This window comes from Mytilus trossulus, chromosome 6, assembly GCF_036588685.1.
Source record: "Mytilus trossulus isolate FHL-02 chromosome 6, PNRI_Mtr1.1.1.hap1, whole genome shotgun sequence".
Taxonomy (NCBI): Eukaryota; Metazoa; Mollusca; class Bivalvia; order Mytilida; family Mytilidae; genus Mytilus; species Mytilus trossulus.
In genome coordinates, this window is record NC_086378.1 from 7,882,905 (window position 1) to 7,903,332 (window position 20,428).

A 20,428-nucleotide genomic window follows, 5' to 3' on the forward strand; every position below is an offset into this window, starting at 1 on the left:
TTTTAGATAAACCAACATCGGGAACAGATGCGGTGTCGATCTGCGTGACAAGGGAGATAAGTGTAACAGAAAATGTCAACAATGGTGCTGTCAGAATCCAAAACGCAAAAGAAATCAAACTATAGATAAAATGAAAATATTAAGCACACGTTTATTGACAGCAACACATGATCTCTGTAAAAGGTACAAAGATACAAAAAATTGTAAACTGCCAACGCATGCAAAACTCGTCCGTAGTTCAACTTCAAGTTACTTGCAAATGTTCTTGCGTAACAACTGAGACTATCATAACCCTGTACCTGTGGTTTGACAAGAGGTCTGAGGCCACAGTTATTTCGGAGTGCATTTCTTTTAGTCAATTATTTAAAATTTAAAAAATCCCTTCGGCACTTTCTCAATAATAGTTTTACAGTGTGTTGTAATACTTTTGGGAGAATTATATATAGAAAATTTCATAAAGGGTGGTAATGGGGGGTACTTATAAAGTGAGAAACGGAAACGAAACGAAACGAAACGAAATATAACAAAACGAAACGAAATACAACGAAACGAAACGAAATCTAACGAAACGAAACGAAATGAAAAAATGGAGAAACGAAACGAAACGAAATGGAAAATGGAAAATGAAGAAACGAAATAAACGAAATAGGCCTATATAATATATCTTTTACATTGTTATAGGAGGTTAGGATTTTGATTTTAAAAACATGGTGTAATTAATTGCGTATTTTTTTATTCCAAGTTCCGAGTCCAAGTTAAGGGGGCTACCATTTGATTTTTTTTGGGGGGAGGGAGAGGGCTATGATGAAATTAAAAAAAAAAACCTGCAGGACAGGGATTTGAGTATAAAAAAGGCAAGACAGGATTGTTTAGTAAAAAAGAAGGTAGGATGAGCAACTGGGCAAAAAAACGGGATAAATTTATATAAAAAAGGCAGGACCAAATAGAGTGAAAAATAAAAAGGTAGGATAGAGATTACAACTAAATAAAATGCAGGACAAAAAATTTCATCCTAGCCCATAAAAATCAAATGGTATCTCCCTTTGAATTGGCGAAGTTGTATTTGACAAGACATTAAAAATGTGAAATGCTAACGGCTGACGAGTAGCCATAACGAAACCCAAATTGAACTGAAAAGAGATCTGATGTGAACGTTCTGTGTTACTCCCTTTTTACCAAACATGAATCTGAATGGAGATATAAATTTGGAATGTTTTTCTCCTGGGTTGGAGACCCCTTCAATCTTTTGAAAATGACTGGATCCGCTGCTGACATCGATGAGAAAGAAAATCAACATACCTAGATGGTCAGAAAGAGTCCACCATGATTTAAGTGATTAACAAATATCTACATCGTGTTGCAAGCTGATTATCTCAATATAGATATATTGAAACATCTTACTGACAGCAATTCGGACTTGTGTGTAGATTAAACCAATATCTTTGGTTAAGTTGCTTTCAAACTGAACCATGAAATCATTACTTTTGAGTGTAGTTACTTTTGAAAGTAGTTTAGTCCGACATATAGACAACGTTCTGTTCATCAGACTAGACTACTCTAAAGGGCGGGTGGATTCGTTTGAATTGTTTTACATTTATCATTTCGGGCCTTTTATAGCTGACTATGCGGTATGGTCTTTGTTCATTGTTGAAGGTGTTAATAACCTTTCTCTGAAATCTAGTAGAACAATTGCTTAAAGTATCTCTGAAACAAACTCAGTGACATGACAAAAATTGGACTTTGAGCAATGAACCATGAAAATCAGGTCAAGGTTAGATGACATTTTTTAAACGGCAATTTTCATCTTATTAGCATCATATAAACCAATTATTGATAAAGTACACCCCTTATAATGAACTATAGAAATGGGGTTCAAGTCAAATGATACCTGTTATTTGAATACACCAAATATAGTGCACCTAATGCTTAAAATATAGGCGATATGGATGATCACGAAAACTTAACACTGACGTGCATGCAGATTTTACAAGATACTTAATTGTGTATATTTTGTAAGCATGCACCTGTCTTGGATTATTTAGGAGCCTGTTGTTCATGTGGTTGTTGTAGTTCATATGTGTTTTCTGTTTCTCGTTTTGTATATATTGTATTGTGTCGCGGATCATACATATTCTGAAGTGTTGATATTGTTTAAATCGCGTCTTTTTCATAGAGATAATATTTTATAGCGTCTTTTTATTTTATAATGTTTAACTTCTGTATAAGGTTATGTTGAAGGTTGGCGAGCCTGTTAAACTGTTTAAACCAGATGCATATTCAATACTACTGTCAGTAACCTGTTGTTCAGTGGTTGGTGTGGTTCATAGGTGTTTCTCGTTTCCTATATTTTGATTTACTTGTTTAAAGTTTGTATATTAAATGGCAATTTTGGGGCTTTATATGTAGCTTGCTGTTTAGTGTTAGCAAAGACTCTGTGTTCAAGTCGATGCTCATTGAACTGTTAACTTAAAATGCATTGCAACTTGGATGGAGAGTTGTCTCATTGGCACTCAAACCACATTTTAATTATAGCGTTGGTTTCCTGTTTAAATAGTTTTACATTGGTCATTTTTGACCCTTTATATCTTGTTCGGTGATTGTTCATGAGTTCGTATTGAAAGGCCGTACTCTAACCTATAATTGCTAAGTTAAACTACACTGTGGCTTGGATAGAGTTGTCTCATTCGCACTCATACAACATTTTCTGTTTAAAATCAAAATCCTAACCTCCTATAACAATGTAAAAGATATATTTTATATAGGCCTATTTCGTTTATTTCGTTGTATTTCGTTTCTTCATTTTCCATTTCGTTTCGTTTCTTCATCTTTTCATTTCGTTTCGTTTCGTTTCGTTGTATTTCGTTGCGTTTCGTTGTAATTCGTTTCGTTTCGTTATATTTCGTTTCGTTTCGTTTCGATTCCGTTTCTCACTTTATAAGTACCCGGTAATGGGTTATTTTCGTTGAATGTTTTCCACTCCTTTTTTCACATGTTTACGTGTTATGAAGTTTTATTTCTTGTGTTTTGTGCGATGTGCGTGCCTCACGATCTCTTTTATTCGTTTTCCTTAATGTTTTGTGTCGCTACTTTTAATTAATTTCTCGTCCTTGATTTAAGGAGGCTTGCGGGTATAAAATTTTCAGAAAAAAATCAAGCGTTTATTTTTCATCACAAATTTTATTAATTACAATAAGAAGTTGTTACTTTATCATATGGTACAAAAAATATTCCAAAAAATCAATACATTATGGCCCCAGATGACTTTTAAAATGTAGATATCATTGAAAAAGGTCCAAATTATCTCCCTTTGGTGCAAATTTTTTTTTTGGCATAAAAATTTAAATATCTTTTTTAACTCATCGGTGACCTATATTTTTTATTGTTGTTTTCGAATAAGCTGTACATTAACTAAATAATTGTAAAATTTTAGCAATTTCTGTAATTTAGTTCTTTTTTAATTTCTATATTACCGCTATTTCTCCTATTAGTTCAACAGAAAAAAGGGACATTAGCAAAAATGTATGCTTCTTTTGAAGACAGATTTTGAGCGTAAATGAACGGTGACCCTATATTTTTATTTCATTTTTCTATTAGGTATAAGATAAAGTTAATTTATAGAAAAATATAGCGATATCTTATATTAAATAAAAAAAATTGATTTAGACCCTCGAGCCCCCTTAAAAGTAGACTGGTACTAAATTCAAAGTCAGTCCGGAGATTGTTTTAAATTATGTGTTCCTAAAATATTTAGAATGGCTATCAAATTAATTATTAAATATGTATGATATTTTTCTTTCCAATCAGTTGCAACTAGTGGACTACAGTGCAGGGTCATCATTAGTCCATCAGCTGGTAGGGCAAAATTTCAATTCTGTGTTACATCCCAGGGTACCGCAATTTTTTGGTATAAATTTAAAGAGTAATATATGAAGATTATTTTAAGAGGTGTTAGACTTTTGAAAAAGTGTCCAAAAGGGGTTAAAAGGGGACTTATTTAAGGGTATATCAAAAATTTTGTTTTGCACATACATGTATTTACAGAAAAATGTAAAAATAACCAATAATTCAGTACTATTCTTTTTATTAAATGGAACAAATCATATCTTATTAAAACGCAGGCTAATTTTCAATTAATTTTTAAATCATAGAGGACCAAGAAAAAAGGGGGAGGGTAATTTCCAAAATTCATGATTTTGAATGAAAAGAAGCAAAAGTACTAATTTCCTTGATAAAATGGTATATTTTTCATATTGAATCATAGAGCATAATGTAACTACAATGTAAAGGCTGTTGAAAAAAATATTTAAAGGTAAGAAACAAAAACATAGAATCAACGACAGACACAAACATAGGCAACTAGAAATGCACGATTCTGTCACAAATTTATACATTATATTCATGAAATAACTTACATATTAAAACACACAAAACTGTCAGGGTTTCTAGATCTCTATCTTTAAAAAAAATTTTAACAACCGAATCACTACATTTAAAGGTCACGCAGGAGGTCAATCCATATAATCATCATCAGTTTGATCACCTGCATCTACCGAATTATCATTATCATCATTTCCATCAAATTTGTCATCATCGTTATGAATATCAACGTTTTGATAATCCTTATATCTACAAGCTTTCGAGCATTTACATACAGGTACCTGTTCAGGATAAACCTTGTTGAACACATGAACATCTGTTGTTGGCACAACCAGCTTTAAATGAACAGCACTTCAGAATTATTAAAGCATCTAACGCTGGTGGTTGGTCTGGCCAATTGATACTGATCAAATCGTTCTAAACAATCCAACTATAGTTGTTTAGCAACAGACCAGTGTTGTGTTTAAGAGCAGATTTCCAAATCTGTGTGAAAGTTGGATGGTTTAATGTGCTTTAACATTGCATCTTTTGTTGGGGGCAGTAGATGACAATAAATCTTTTTTTGGTTGCATTTCAAAACGTTCTGATCTTTATTTATCAATATTTTTAATTTCGTAGCCATATATAGAACACGAAATCCTCTCGAGTGTTTTGCCAACTCTTCGTCAACCTCTTCAAAGGTTTCACCACGATGGAATAGACCTTCCGAAAACACATAACGTGCCAAAAAGCCGAATACTTTGCTTTTTTTCCTTTACCAGACAAAACACTTACTGAATCACAACCTGTACTGCTGTGAAATCCTGGCAGTTTTCTACAAACATTCTCACCAATCTAACAATGTTAGAATTGATATGCAACTGTGAAAATAGTAAGCCAATACTTCCACATCAATGTCAGAAGGTTTTATAACAATAGTTCGTAACTTTTGTCAGCTGAATAATTTTGCATTAAGAACCATTTTGTAATTGGCTTCTTCCTGTTTGATTATAAGATAAAACCATTCTATGCTATTTCATTTCCAACATTTATTTTGTGGCACAGACTTCCATGTGATACAAATAAATCAATACATTCAAGTGTAAATCTATGGGATTATTTACTCTTTTCCAAAACAAAGAATTCAACAAGAGCAACTTTGTTTTCCCCAACTAACAAACATTGCTTCCATTCCCAAGAACACGATTGTGATGGTCTAGAACTTATATTAATGATTTGCGCTCCCAAGGACCTGTTGTTTTAATTTTTTTATGGATATTGTGGGATACTATAATCAGTGACAAAATCAATACGGGACCTCTTTTCGAAACTAAAAGGATGGTTTTTTAGCTCACCTGGCCCAAAGGGCCAAGTGAGCTTTTCCCATCACTTGGCGTCCGGCGGCGTCGTCCGTCGTCCGGCGTCGTCGTCCGGCGTCGTTAGCTTTTACAAAAATCTTCTCCTCTGAAACTACTGGGCCAAATTAAACCAAACTTAACCACAATCATCATTGGGGTATCTTGTTTAAAAAATGTGTGGCGCGACCCGCCAAACTAACCAAGATGGCAGCCATGTCTAAAAATAGAACATAGGGGTAAAATGCAGTTTTTGGCTTATAACTCAAAAACCAAAGCATTTAGAGCAAATCTGATATGGTGTATAATTGTTTATCAGGTCAATATCTATCTGCCCTGAAATTTTCAGATGAATCGGACAACTCGTTGTTGGGTTGCTGCCCCTGAATTGGTAATTTTAAGAAAATTTTGCTGTTTTTGGTTATTATTTTGAATATTATTATAGATAGAGATAAACTGTAAACGGCGATAATGTTCAGCAAAGTAAGAGTTACAAATAAGTCAACATGACCGAATGGTCAGTTGACCCCTTTAGGAGTTATTGCCTTTTATAGTAAATTTTTAACCATTTTTCGTAAATCTTAGTTATCTTTTACAAAAATCTTCTCCTATGACACTACTGGGCCAAATTAATCCAAACTTGGCAACAATCATCTTTGGGGTATCTAGTTTAAAAAATGTGTAGCGTGACCCAGTCAACCAACCAAGATGGCCACCACGGCTAAAAATAGAACATAGAGGTAAAATGCATTTTTTGGCTTATAACTCAAAACCAAAGCATTTAGAGCAAATCTGGCATGGGATGAAATTGTTTATCAAATCAATACTATCTGCCCTGTAATTTTCAGATGAATCTGACAACCAGTTGTTGGGTTGCTGCCTGTGAATGGTTAATTTTAAGGAAATTTTGCTGTTTTTGGTTATTATCTTGAATATTATTATAGATAAAAATAAACTGTAAACAGCAATAATGTTCAGCAAAGTAAGATTAACAAATAAGTCAACATGACCGAAATGGTCAATTGACCATCTAAAGAGTTATTGTCCTTTATAGTCAATTTTTAACAATTTTCATAAAATTGTAAATTTTTATTAACATTTCCACTGATACCACTGGGCCAAGTTCATTATAGATAGAGATAATTGTAATTATCGGTCGTCCCACTGTCTATATCACTCTGTCCAGCTCTTAATATTATTCCGTATCATGTCTTTGTGACGTCAAATATGTTGACCCGGCCTTAATAACTTTGACCCGGACTTATCAGCGACGTCATAATGTTTGAACCGACGTTAATAACTTTGACCCAAACTTATCAAGTCATCTTTTATGTGCTGGTGAAACAAAGAAAACACTTCTGAAACACGCAAATATAGCCCGATAAATCGATTATCAGATTATCTGCATATTGATATTGTAAAATATCAGCTGCTTGACATTATATGAAGGCTTTTTGATCTCGTTCGCTACGCTTACTCGACAAAAAGCTTCATATAACGTCTCTCAGCTGATATTTTACGATATCAGCATGCAGATAACCTGATAATCGGTACGCAGCAAGACTGTTTAGTAAAGTAAGATTTACAAACACATCACCATCACCAAAACACAATTTTGTCATGAATCCATCTGCTTCCTTTGTTTAATATTCACATATACCAAGGTGAGCGACACAGGCTCTTTAGAGCCTCTAGTTATAATAACAATTGCCAAATAAAAAAAGTGCTTGGTATCCTAGTAATGGGTTGAATAACTGCCATGTCATCAAATATCAACATGCTTTCCTAAGGAATGACCATTTTCTAAAAAAATATCCAGGACAGATTTTAATTTTCATTACATGTGTACCATCAAAGTTTGCAAGATACATTGGAAGAGGACCTAATTCAAACTGGAGAACGTATCGCATAACCAACTATCTTGTCTGGGCTATGACAAGCAGGCAACATTTTTTTTTCATCTGCTCTCAATGTTTTGTTGTTCTTATCAGGCAGTAACTGCTTGTTTTTTATTTCCTTTTTTAAAAATGTAAGCAATGATAATCTTTTAATTGTTTTGAAGATATTGGTTGACATTTGTATAATTAAATTCCGCGAGGTGAACCAACGCCTGTGAAATCGTTTTGGTAGAGTCCCTGAAGTGGATACCTTGGTATGCCGGGTTGTCAAATCATGCAAATGAATGCAATCCTTAAATAATAATTAAAATTGACAACAACACTTCAAAAGATCTGCAATTTTATTATCTATGTCTACATGTTTCGCCTGCAAGGCAGGCTTCATCAGGACAATTTTTATACAGAAATTGAGCCCCTGAAGTACTCAAAGTGGTGCATTGAATTTGACGTCGTCATGGTGAGAGAAACAATGAAAAGTGAAAGTAGCAATACAGAGTTATAAATAGATAAGATAAATATAGAAAATTAAAGTTTGTATACAATGTAACTTGAGTTCGTTTTACTATTATATGATACATGAAATTGTTCTAAAGGCTTGGCAAGATTATGATCGCCGCTGTGGATAATAAAATTGTCAAAAACTGTTCCTTTGTTAATTATTTGGTGACTTTATATAATTTTTGGATCGTGGCCAGGTTGGAAGAGAAGCCTTGCGAAGTGGTAGGAACCATGGGAAGTTCGTCCTATTAGATGCCAAGCCTTTAGAACAATTTCATGTATCATATAATCATATATTTATCTTATCTATTTATAACTCTGTATTGCTACTTTCACTTTTCATTGTTTCTCTCACCATGACGACGTCAAATTCAATGCACCACTTTGAGTACTTCAGGGGCTCAATTTTTGTATAAAAATTGTCCTGATGAAGCCTGCCTTGCAGGCGAAACATGTAGACATAGATAATAAAATTGCAGATCTTTTGAAGTGTTGTTGTCAATTTTAATTATTATTTGTATAATTAGTTATCAAAGGTATAAGCCGTTCATTAATGAAAATTTTTGAAGCAAACTTTCCCTTTTCATACGCGTTTAGAAGGTTGCACATTAATTCCGAAGAAGCTACAGAACCCGAGAACAAGCCATATAACTTCTCAGATGTTTCAAATGGATTTGGCCAGCTTTGCAGTGTCTGAAACAATTTCATAACATCAGTTTTGTCTCGCTTCATTCAAGTTTTTTAAAGTTCTTTTTGTGCGGATGTTTCATGGTTACCCATTCCTACCAAATCTCGAATTTTAAGGATATTGAAGCTCTTTCCACTGCTGGTGGACGTTTCGTCCCCGAGGGTATCACCAGCCTAGTAGTCAACAATCTGTGTTGACATGAATATCAATAATGTGGTCATTTATATAAATTTCCTGTTTATAAAACTTTGATTTGTTCGAAAAACTAAGGATGTTCTTATCCCAGACATAGACTACCTTAGCCGTATTTGGCACAACTTTTGGGAATTTTGGATTCTCAATGCTCTTCAACTTTGTACTTGTTTGGCTTTAGAAATATTTTGATATGAGCGTCACTGATGAGTCTTATGTAGACGAAACGCGCGTCTGGCATACTAAATTATAATTTTGGTACCTTTGATAACAATTTCATGTACATTTAACAACCAACGCTTAACAGAATCTTGATTTAAACTGAAAACAACAAAGCCAATTTTTTTTGTATCTCTTAGAAACCTAAGAAGGTAAAAAGTATGGCCAATTCTCATTACTGACTATTTGATGTTCATTCAAAGCGGTGTTTGTCGATTGAATGACTTAATAATCTTAAGTCAATCACTACATAGATAAAACACAAAATGTAATCAAGCACACTTTTTTGAGTTCGATAGAGTGCACCTTTTCTGAACGCAAAAAAACCCCACCTTCATTTGTACTTTTTCAGTAATATTTTGTTACACATTCACTTTATAAAATAATTTGTCTCACCAAAACATCATAAATCGACATTTAAATGTGTGTTTTCAGTTGCAAATTGATAATGCTTAAGTGTGAATGCATTGTACATGTTGTATACTGAATCAAAGACGGTAATTTGATGATTTCCGTAATTTAACGAGTATTTGCACGTACATATATTTTATCAAATATTTCATCTTTTAGACGATATATAAATACTGCAAATGATTGAAACATTGTATAATGATTAATTCTAAAGTTTAATTAACTAAAACGGGTAAATGTATAACGAATTTCTTTATGAAAGGAAAAAAAATACCTTAATTTTAACCCAAAAAATCGGATCGTTTGTAATGTAAGAAAAACTTTTTTTTAAAACAAAAAATCTTCAGAGTAACATTAAATATGATAGTTTAGTATCTGTTTTAGTTGTTTACACCTATACTTTATTCTTTTTTAGTCGCTTTATATCAAAAAATTAAATTAAAAATTACTTAGTCGTGATTGCTAGATGAGGGGACCATTGAAAGGGGCGTTTTTAAACCTCTTTTGGACACTTATTTTTTAGTCTAACACCTAGTATTTTATCAATAAGATAATGAAGTTGAATTCTATCAAAAAAAATCGCGGTACCCTGGGGTCTAACACAAACTCCTTAACTAGAGCGCTTTTGAGAACTAGCTGATGGACTACATGTCCATTATATAATGACAAGATTTTCTCCAAGAACAGTTGATTAATAAATCATTTTACTTTTTCCATTAATATTAACTATTTTATTTCCGATTTTTATTTTCCGTACAGCGTTTTTTGCGATTTTTCTTTCACATGTTTCTGTGTTCATGGCCCCCTACTACCCTCTTCATCAGCTCTATATTAAAATATGTTAAAATGGTCTTGAAATCTTTTGACAGCTTCCGTAAATATGCTAATTCTTAATTTTTACAGCCGGACCTTTATTTTGAAATTCATGACCCAAATTATGTTACAGTGTAAAATGTCAACCCCTCTACTTGCTATTTAAAGCCTGTTTTAGGCATAACACATGAAGAAATAATTTTAGAAGGCGTATAAAAAAAATTGCAAGTAACACACTGTCCACAGAAAGGACTTTATTCGCGGGCAACAAAGATCAAAGGACAATAACTGTGTTCCCAGACCAAGAGGCTTGCAAGAGGTTTCGGCCAACTACATGTAACCGATTCAGACACAAGTCAATCATCATGTTTTTGAAAACAATATTATTGTATTGCTGCACTGTAGTTGAAAAAAGGAGATAAAGCAGTACTTGCAAATATAGAATTAAGAAAATGTGGTAACAACACCAGTCCAAATGACTTAGAAATTTATAACTACAAATGTATCATGACTATGGGTCACCATACAGGCATTCAACAATGAGCACCACTGGTATTGCATAATAGTATGTACATTGTAGCTATGAATACCATTTCTTCTCAGTCTGTCCATGCTATACATCATTGAGGGATACTATATATATATACAAAATATTAATAAAAATCCTAATTCCAATTAAATTTATTAAATCATTGTAAACTTTTGAATAGCCATCTACCAGTCATTATAAAAATCCCCATAAAATATATTAATGATTGTTTTTTATTGAGAACATCTGTATAACTTGTATTTCTTTTAATATGCAACCTAATTTTTGTTTGTGTTCTTTTTTTAATTGTTCATGAACATTAATAATGTGTTAACTATTGATATTTACAGTCTTTTCTTCTTCGCTGTGAATACCACTGTCTCTCTAATATAATTATATTCAATTTAACTATTGTCAGTTTATTGTATTAATTTAATGTAAATGTGTTTGTGCTAATGACATATTGTCTATTGTCTATAAAAGGCCATGAAAAGACAAATGTAAAACAATTCAAACAAGAAAACTAATGACCTGGTTTATGTCCAAAACAATAAATGAAAAAAATTATAATATACAACAACAAACACAGAATAACAGGCTCCTGACTTACGAAAGGCACATTCAGAATATGGCTGGGTTAAGCTTAAAGTTTGTTGGAGCCAAAACCCTTCCCGTAAACATTTTTTAACCATAAGTTAAGGTAAAGTTCATCCTTTGGCTAAAATGACTATGTTATGTTTTCACCTCAAAATTTCCTCTGAATACAGGTAAACCTGTGCATCTGGAAAAGTTTTTGGACATAGTATGCCCTAGATAGATAAAATTCCAATTCATTGCATATATGTTGTTGAAAATTTTAAACTTATTAACTGAGATTTTTTTATTTTATTTTGGAAGCTTTATGTTTAACTAGGCACTGTCCACATCAATAGAAAACTGAATCATAAATATCATTTTGTAGAACAACATGTTTGGAAATTCTGAAGATTATAAAAAGACATTTGACAGTCAGTGAAACAGCAACAGCATTGAGACCATTTTATCTGGCAGTACATCCAGATTTTTATGGACAGTTTCCAGTTGAAAGGGTAAGTACTTGAGATAGTTTTTGATATCTTGATGCTTTAGATACTGTAAATTCAGAAATTATTGCATGCATTTATTATTGCGATTTTGTCAATTTTGACTTAAATGCAATTTTAATTTTTACGATTTGGATAAAAACCCTGTTTAATTCATATAAAACATTTTAAAATGCGAGTTTGAATTATTGTGTTTACAACTCTGTCACATTTTTTGCAATAATAAAATCACCGCAATAATTTTTGAGTTTACAGTACTGTTAATTCAGAAATTATTGCGAGGTTTTTATAACTGCGAAAAATGCGACAGAGTTGTAAATGCATTAATTTAAACTCACATTTTGAAAAATTTAGATGAATTAAATAGGATTTTTCTCAAAAGTGTAAAAATTAAAATCCCATTTAAGTCTAAAATGACAAAATCGCAATAATAAATGCATGCAATAATTTGTGAATTTACAGTAGTAACTTTTTCAGTTTATATGCTGTCAGAGGCAGGAACATATATATTAACGTTAGATATACTGTTCCCAGCCTGAGGGCATTGCATTATTGTTTGTAGTGACTAGAAGTGTACCAAAATGATGATGTGGAATGGAGAAACAGAATATCTTATACCACCCTTAACAGCAATGTCTAACACTCAAATAATCACATACATGCAGCTGAACACTGTATAAAGTTGTGTTAAAAGTCAAATTATTTCAGTCCAACACTTGAAAGGGGAGATAATCTAGCACAGACATTTATAACATTATAATTTAGAGTGTAGTTAAAATGTTCTATAGTCAATGGAAGTTCCTGAAAAGGTTGAAAAGAAAGATGTGCATGTAAAAAAAAAATGTGTGACATCTTGAAGGTGAGATAAATGAACTTGAATTTGCTTTATTATCATGTCTTAGTTATATTTACTTTGTTTATGTTTCGGAGCAGAACTCATTTTAAGCCTATCAAAGAAGCACTAAACCATATTTCTGATTAATTGTAGAAAGTAAATGAAGAATCTCTAAAGAAGTTACATGAGTATATAACTGACCTTCATAAAACAGGGAGAGCAAAGCCAACTGATATCAACTTTTATGTTAGAGGAAAACAACAAAATGGTAATGTCAAATAAATAGACATTGGAACAACATACTGTTAATGAATTATTATTCCTTAATACCAATTTTTGTGGATTTCATTGTTACATGGGAACCAAAGGTATCACAAATGTTTAATGAATTAAATTTTTTTCATAGGAATGCATGTAGAATCTTTCTAAACTAGTTAGGAAATCCATGAAAAAGATATTTTTTCTCTATCCACGAAAATAGACATCCACAAATATATTGATATTCTTTCAAATATTCAGTATATAAGGAATTTCTAATGTAGTCTCTCATGTAAATTCTGTAATAGTACATGAGAACATTACATGAGAAACACTTAATAAAATTGAGAATGGAAATGGGGAATGTGTCAAAGAGACTTAATAAAATTGAGAATGGAAATGGGGAATGTGTCAAAGAGACAACAACCTGACCATCGAGCATACATCAGCAGAAGGCCACCAATGGGTCTATAATGCAGCGAGAAACTCCCGTACCCGGAGGCATCCTTCAGCTGGCCCCTAAACAATAGGTATACTAGTTCAGTGAAAATGGATGTCATACTAAACTCCGATTATACACAAGAAACTAAAATTAAAAATCTTACTTATTTATAATACTTATTTCTGTTGTGGCAAAGTGCATTTGTATTTGTAACTATTATTTGACTATGTTGCTATATATTTAACTTAATACATGAATTGTAACATATTAATAGATAAATACAAGTATGTGAATATGAAGTTACTGTCCGGAGATGTCCGATCTACTGTGACAACAGTACTGGAGTCGGTAGCTCTTCCATTAGATTATCTTGATACCATACCTAGGGGACCAGCTACCACTAAAATTAGATATGATTCATCCTATTACCATTTCACTGGTAAACAGAACCCACACGATGAGTATTACCAGGCCACCAGTAAACTACATTCAGGTACTTTGATGTAAGTACAATAACTTTTTAAATTGCCAATCATTAATTCTAATCAGACCTGCTGCATATAACTCTTAAAGGAAATAACCACTCCTAATAAGGTCAGACTAGAAAGGTCAAGATTTCTTTAAATTCAGAAATTATTGTGATGTTTGTATAATTTGGTTATAATCGCAATAATTTAAACTCCCATTTTGAAATATTTTATATAAATTAAACAGGATTTTTTTCATGTCACATAAATTAAAATCGCATTATAGTCTAAAATGACAAAACCGCAATAATAAATGCACGCAATAATTTTTGAATGTACAGTACATCAGTGTTCTTAACTTACTACATTACAATGGTCAAACAAGGGTCGAGGTACATACTATTGAGTTATCCATTGCATGTGCAAGCACCAACAAAAATCATTGATAAGACTCCAAGATTATAATTGTGTGCCTTGAGTACAACTAGAAGGGTTATCTTGAACTCTGCATATGATCTATAACTACTTCATATAATATTGATAAAACATAAAAAATAATATTATATTATTTTATTTTAGCTCATGGTTACAGAAAAAAGGTCCAGATGCCAAACTCAAATTAGAATCTAGTCAGAAGATACAGGAACAAATAGATAAACTTTATGCAGAACTGATAGATTTTGTTGGATTGGAAGATATAAATTGGTACAGTGATTGGGAGATCAATCATTATATGGGATGTCTTCGCTCATTTTCTAGATTTTGTCATAACCATCCAAAAGAAGTCAAGAATATTCTAAAAGGTTAGAAAAGATTAATTTTTTATTAACTAATACTGTAAAGGTTTTATATGATTTAAATCCGATTTATTGACAGGTTCACTTGCAATAATTACAGGTTTAATGTATACATCAATTGTATTTGGTAAGAAACCAAAATTAGTATTTTGTCATAAACATTTTTGCTAGTTGATTAAATTTTCATCACAACTTGGGGTATTCTTTCCATGATATCCATGCAAACCCTTGTTTGGAAAAGTTCTATAATGCTACACATCTTTCAGATAAGAAGTTAATTATTTTTTAGTAACAGACAAGGTGTTTGTTGACAAAGAGAAGTTAGAATATCTGGTGTTTTGTTTTTATGGTGAATTGTATTTATAATTGCTTCATGTTTTGAAGAAAGAGGTTTAGTATTTGAATAACATACATGTAACTGAAGTTGTTTTAAACAGAAAAATTGTATTGAGACTTGCTACCTCTTTTGAAGGTAAAGTTTTAGTATTTGAAAAATATATCTGGTATTGGTCTATATAGAGAAATAGTATTTATATAATTCACTAATTTTATAGGTAGAAGTTTAGTATTTGGTAACAAGCCTGGTGTCAGTTTATATGGAGAAGTGGTACTTAGCAGTGCTGATTGTGATACAGATTGGATGACTGTGAGTTTTGTATCTTTTATTATTATTAATATATTAATGAAGGAGATGTGGTATGATTGCCAATGAGACAGTTATCCATCCTCAGGAGGGGGGACTACTTCTAAACTTAAATGATAGGGTCACTAGGGTTCTGTTACCCCACCCTTTTCATATAATTTAGATTTTAAAAATGTATACCTTTTCATATATTGTTAAGGTTTTCATGTCGAATGCATGAAAAAAAAGTCACAAGAAAAAAATCTCGGGGGAAAAAAGTCACTATATATATTTTGTGTGAAATAGTCACACACACCCATTTTAACAGGAGAAAATAAATCCTTATATAAATTTTTGTAAGAGTGGAATACAAAAGTGTCAAAAGAGAACAGTTGGTGTTAAAAACACAGCTTGGAACACATTGAAAGATGACAAATGACGTTATGGGACTTATTTGACCTGATCATTTAATTATGATAGTTTACCTGATCTATTCACATTTTTTTAAACTTGAAAAGGTAACCTATTTCAGTGGCACGTCCTATCACCTGGTTAATAGGAAGTGGACCCCCCCACGATTATCCATCAGAGTTCAAATGATGTGGATGTTCGTAATAATAGGTCACTGTATTACCTTCAACAATGGAAAAATCTCTAACCATATAGTCAGCTTTTAAAACATGTCCAGATAACAAAATTTTGAAACAAATCATAACAGAATATTATCAGAGAAATTCATTTAATTTTGTATTCTAGTAATTTATTATGATAAAATTTATTTATTGATGTTTGCAAGCCAAAAATACCCCAACATTGTTCAGTATGATTTTAAAGAAATAAAAAAGCAATATCTTTTTTTAAGTTCTTGTCCTATGTGCCAGCTTATGATGCAGTTCTAGAAAGACTACCCTACATGGAAAAGAGATTATCAGAACTTCTAGGAAATATTAAAATTGATCGTAGAAAAAAGAAGCAGATTATGATGGCAACAGAATATGAACTGATTCTTAATAAAATTCTCAATTGTTTACGTAATTGTCAAGGTGATGTTGATAGATATTTCAATGGAGAAGATTTATCTCACCTTGAACTTGTTGTAGAAGAGTAAGTGTAGCTATTATTTTGTGTAACAATTCTTTCAAAATAATACGTATTGATTTAGTTTTTATGATTTTAGAAGAAAAAAATGCATTTTATGCTGTGTATTTACATTGTACTTATCGAATACTGTGTATTCTTTATTATTCGTGGAATACCAATTTTTGTGTTGTTTGTTGGAACAGTTGAACAACTAAATTAATTGTTCAACAAATCACAAATTTGCCATTGGGTTGTGTACAGACTTTGACAAAGCCACGAAATCAAATATCCTTGAAAATGCAACATTTCCTTAATCCATGGAAAATAAATGAATCCACAGTATGCAAAAAAATCATCTGCAAATAGTTTATAAAAAGTTGTACAAATAATTTATACATTATCAAGTTAAATGTAATTTTAAAACAAGAGGGGTCTTCATACTGTGGAAAATAACATTTTACTTTAGCCATATTGTTTCCTCCCCTGTAAATATACATGATGCACAAGTTAAGTTTATATACCATATATATATTTGATATCCAAATAACTGCAGAATTATTTTATTTTAATATGTTTGAAAAAACTACGGCTCTTGTCAGCCTATTTGGTCCTTAAAGAAAGACAGCATCTTCAAACAAAATTGATTGATATTGATATACTGCTTATTGACTTGTGATTTATGATAGATTATTGTATTTAACAGAGGATCAGCACCAATGACATTATCCTCTACTGGAAAGTTTGTAACCCCTTCCTCTATACCTGGAATAGTGTTGGTTAAATTCATAGCTGAAAATAAAGACAAAGCCTATATGATACTACAGGATATGGCATTGTAAGTTGATATGTATACATGTGTTAATAAAAAGAAAATGTCATATTTTTCTTTAAAAAATAAGAAAGGACATGATTGCCATTGTGATATTTACATAACAAAACGCAAAGGATGATAATGCAAACAACTTTAAGTCAATATACATTCTTCAACAATGAGCAAAAAAACTATCATATACCATGGATTAATTATCATTCATGGGATACCAGAGTATGTGGATTTCAAAGGTATAGGTGGACCAGGATTTTCTTAGTACAATGAAGTAGAAATTGTGTACAGCCTGTATAGGATTTGCAGACATTATCACAACAAAAATCAATATCCACAAACCTACAATTTCCTTTCTCAATTTTTTTTTTTTACAATCTACAAAAATTAGTACATTCAAAAATAGATGAATCAACAGTAGTTAGCTAGAAAAGGCCCTGTATGAAAAGAAATATAAATGAAAAAATATGTTAATTTTCCGTTTCTGCACTCTAAGACATTGCTTCAACTTGGACAGAAATGTCATTATGTTGTGAAAAACATATCATTAGGTTTGAATTAATCCAAAGACTTTTGCATATATCCAAGTGTCCTATGGACACATTCTTCTTTTATTTTTTTTTGTTTAAGATTTGTGTATAAGCTAGAAATACATCTTTCCAAATTTTCATTTTTTTTTCAGACAAGGAGGGATGGAAAAGATGTATGAAAAACTTTTAATAGAAGAGTTTCAGTTGTTATCACTGAAGAAAGAAGAAAATGTATCACCTCATAAAATGATTCATTGTTGTGAGAGGTTGCTGTATGATCAAATCTTTTTACAGTCTGGACTACACAATTCTAAGTTAAATATAGCTCATTACTATGCACTGATGCATGATGGGGAAATGACCATACCGTGGAACTGGACTAGTGATATTTCATAAATGTTTGGTTGCAATAATTTGTTCAAATATGAATTTGTATTTTATACCTGTCATTTTAACTTTGTGTGGAAAAAATACTTACTTTCCCATATGATGTACATATATATTAATTTTTGGTGATTTGTTCAACTTTGAATTTGTATTTTGTACCTGTAAGAGTGTAGAAAAAACACATACATCTATTGCATGTAGTTTATATAATTAAAACACGTGAGAACCCCTTTATAAATGATCAGATATTAAGATTTTGTGTATTAAGTTTGCACAGCCTATAATCAGCTAAAAAAAAATTAGGCAGCTAAATAAAGCAGGTATCAGTTTTTAATGTCTTTTAATTTTTCAGCTTTGGCCAATAGAGGCAGTTAGTGAGTGTCCATGAACAAGGAATTCTGTTAAAAAACTTGAATCTGATTAAATCATATACATGAGTTCTGTCAGCGAAAATAGTCAAGATAAAAGGATAGAATTTGTTTAAACTTGTATATTTTCGTAATCAGATGGCAAACATTAATCAGTTAAAATGTAAACGGTAATTTATTCAGAATTATCCCAGAAAATACTACAGGAAATAATGCCTGGGTATCTTGCCTCACTGCTTTAGATTAATCCTGGCAGAATACAATTACTGTGGATTCATTATAATTCATTGGATACCAATTTTTGTGGATTTCCTGGGAACCTTGGAACCACAAATTCAAATTTCCAACGAGTTACATATTTTGTACAGGAATTTGTGCAGACTTTGAAAAAACCACGAAATCAAATATCCATGAAATGGAAGTTTTCCTCAATCTTCCAAAATTGGTACCCATGAATATAAATGAATCCACAGTACTTTTTTATTGCATTTTATGAAGATGCGTTGTGGAATGGCATAAATCTGACATACACTAGGTAATATGTAGCGTGCCAAAAATGTATGGAAAACCACTTATTAATTAATGTAAAATACTAAATGTAAAATTTAAAAATTAAGATACAGTAACCAAAACTTTTTGGTTTATATTTTCAATTTGAATCAACTGTTATAAAATTACTAATCAGAACAATTGACATAATAATTGTGAAAGTTGATCAAACTTTAAACATATTCTGCTTATGTTAAGCAGAGAATGTCCAAGTTTCCAGACTGGACATTTGTATAAAAAGTATTCCATCTTATAATCCATATTGTTTGAATATTTACTGATTTTTAGGGTTAGCTGTGAACAATTTATTTATTTTTGTATCACAATCAGTAAACTTCAATGATTACATTAGATGTATGTTTCATTATAATATGTTATTCTGATTGGCTAACTGCACATCTCACGTTATTCCTCAAGCAATTGCATTACGCTATAAAATTTATCATTCATGATGACATGAGATCCCACAATAACTTGCACAGGCGACTTAAATAAAAAATTGCTAAAATTCATGTTTTCATGATCCTAGCTAAAAATTGTAATTATAAGTATTGAATGCTTCCTTTTGTAACTTCTTACCGTTGTTTAAGTGTTGACCATGCACACATTTTAAGAATGGAGCTCTTCCGCGCTTCATACAAAATGTACTTAGGTCAACTCTTTATCACCCCAATGAAGTCACAAAAAGAAGCATTCAATTCTTTTAAAAATGGAATAAGTTACTCTGTCATACACTTTATTTCTGTCAGCACCATTCTATAAAGCTCAAATAACATGCATTTTAAGAAATCAACTTTTTTTTAAAAACAACGTATGAAAAAATTTTCATAGAATAAATTGAATGCAAAGTAGAGACAAGAGTCAAATGTAATGATATTCAATTCATGTCTGTATTTTCTTCATTTTATCTGTAAATCTTTTGAGACTGAAGGTTGTAGAATTAAGATTTTAAAGTCCACTGTGTATTCATTTATTTTCGTGGGTATCAATTTTCGTGGATTGCTTGAAATTTGCATATTCATGAATATTTGATTTCGTGGTTTTGCCAATCTCTATAAAAAAAGCCTATTGAATTAGTGCATTCGTTGAACATTTGAATTTGTGGTTCACCTGTACCTACGAAAGCCTAGAAAATTGGTATCCAACGAAAATAATAAAGAATCCACAGTATATTAAAAACCTCAAAATAAGTCCCCATTAAATTGTATATTTTCAAGAATTTAGAATAT

At 31.6% G+C, this 20,428-nt stretch overlaps 1 protein-coding gene across 1 annotated transcript; it reads left to right on the forward strand.

Moving 5' to 3' along the window:
• Window positions 1–24: 24 nt before the first annotated feature.
• Window positions 25–18,349, forward strand: LOC134720699 (T-cell activation inhibitor, mitochondrial-like). The gene is made up of 9 exons (XM_063583145.1): window positions 25–183; window positions 11,921–12,047; window positions 13,030–13,144; window positions 13,851–14,079; window positions 14,623–14,846; window positions 15,395–15,486; window positions 16,325–16,566; window positions 17,246–17,377; window positions 18,048–18,349. Exons 1-9 carry the CDS (start codon window positions 131–133, stop codon window positions 18,289–18,291), a joined length of 1,458 nt encoding a protein of 485 aa, XP_063439215.1. The 5' UTR covers window positions 25–130; the 3' UTR covers window positions 18,292–18,349.
• The last annotated feature ends 2,079 nt before the right edge of the window (window positions 18,350–20,428 follow it).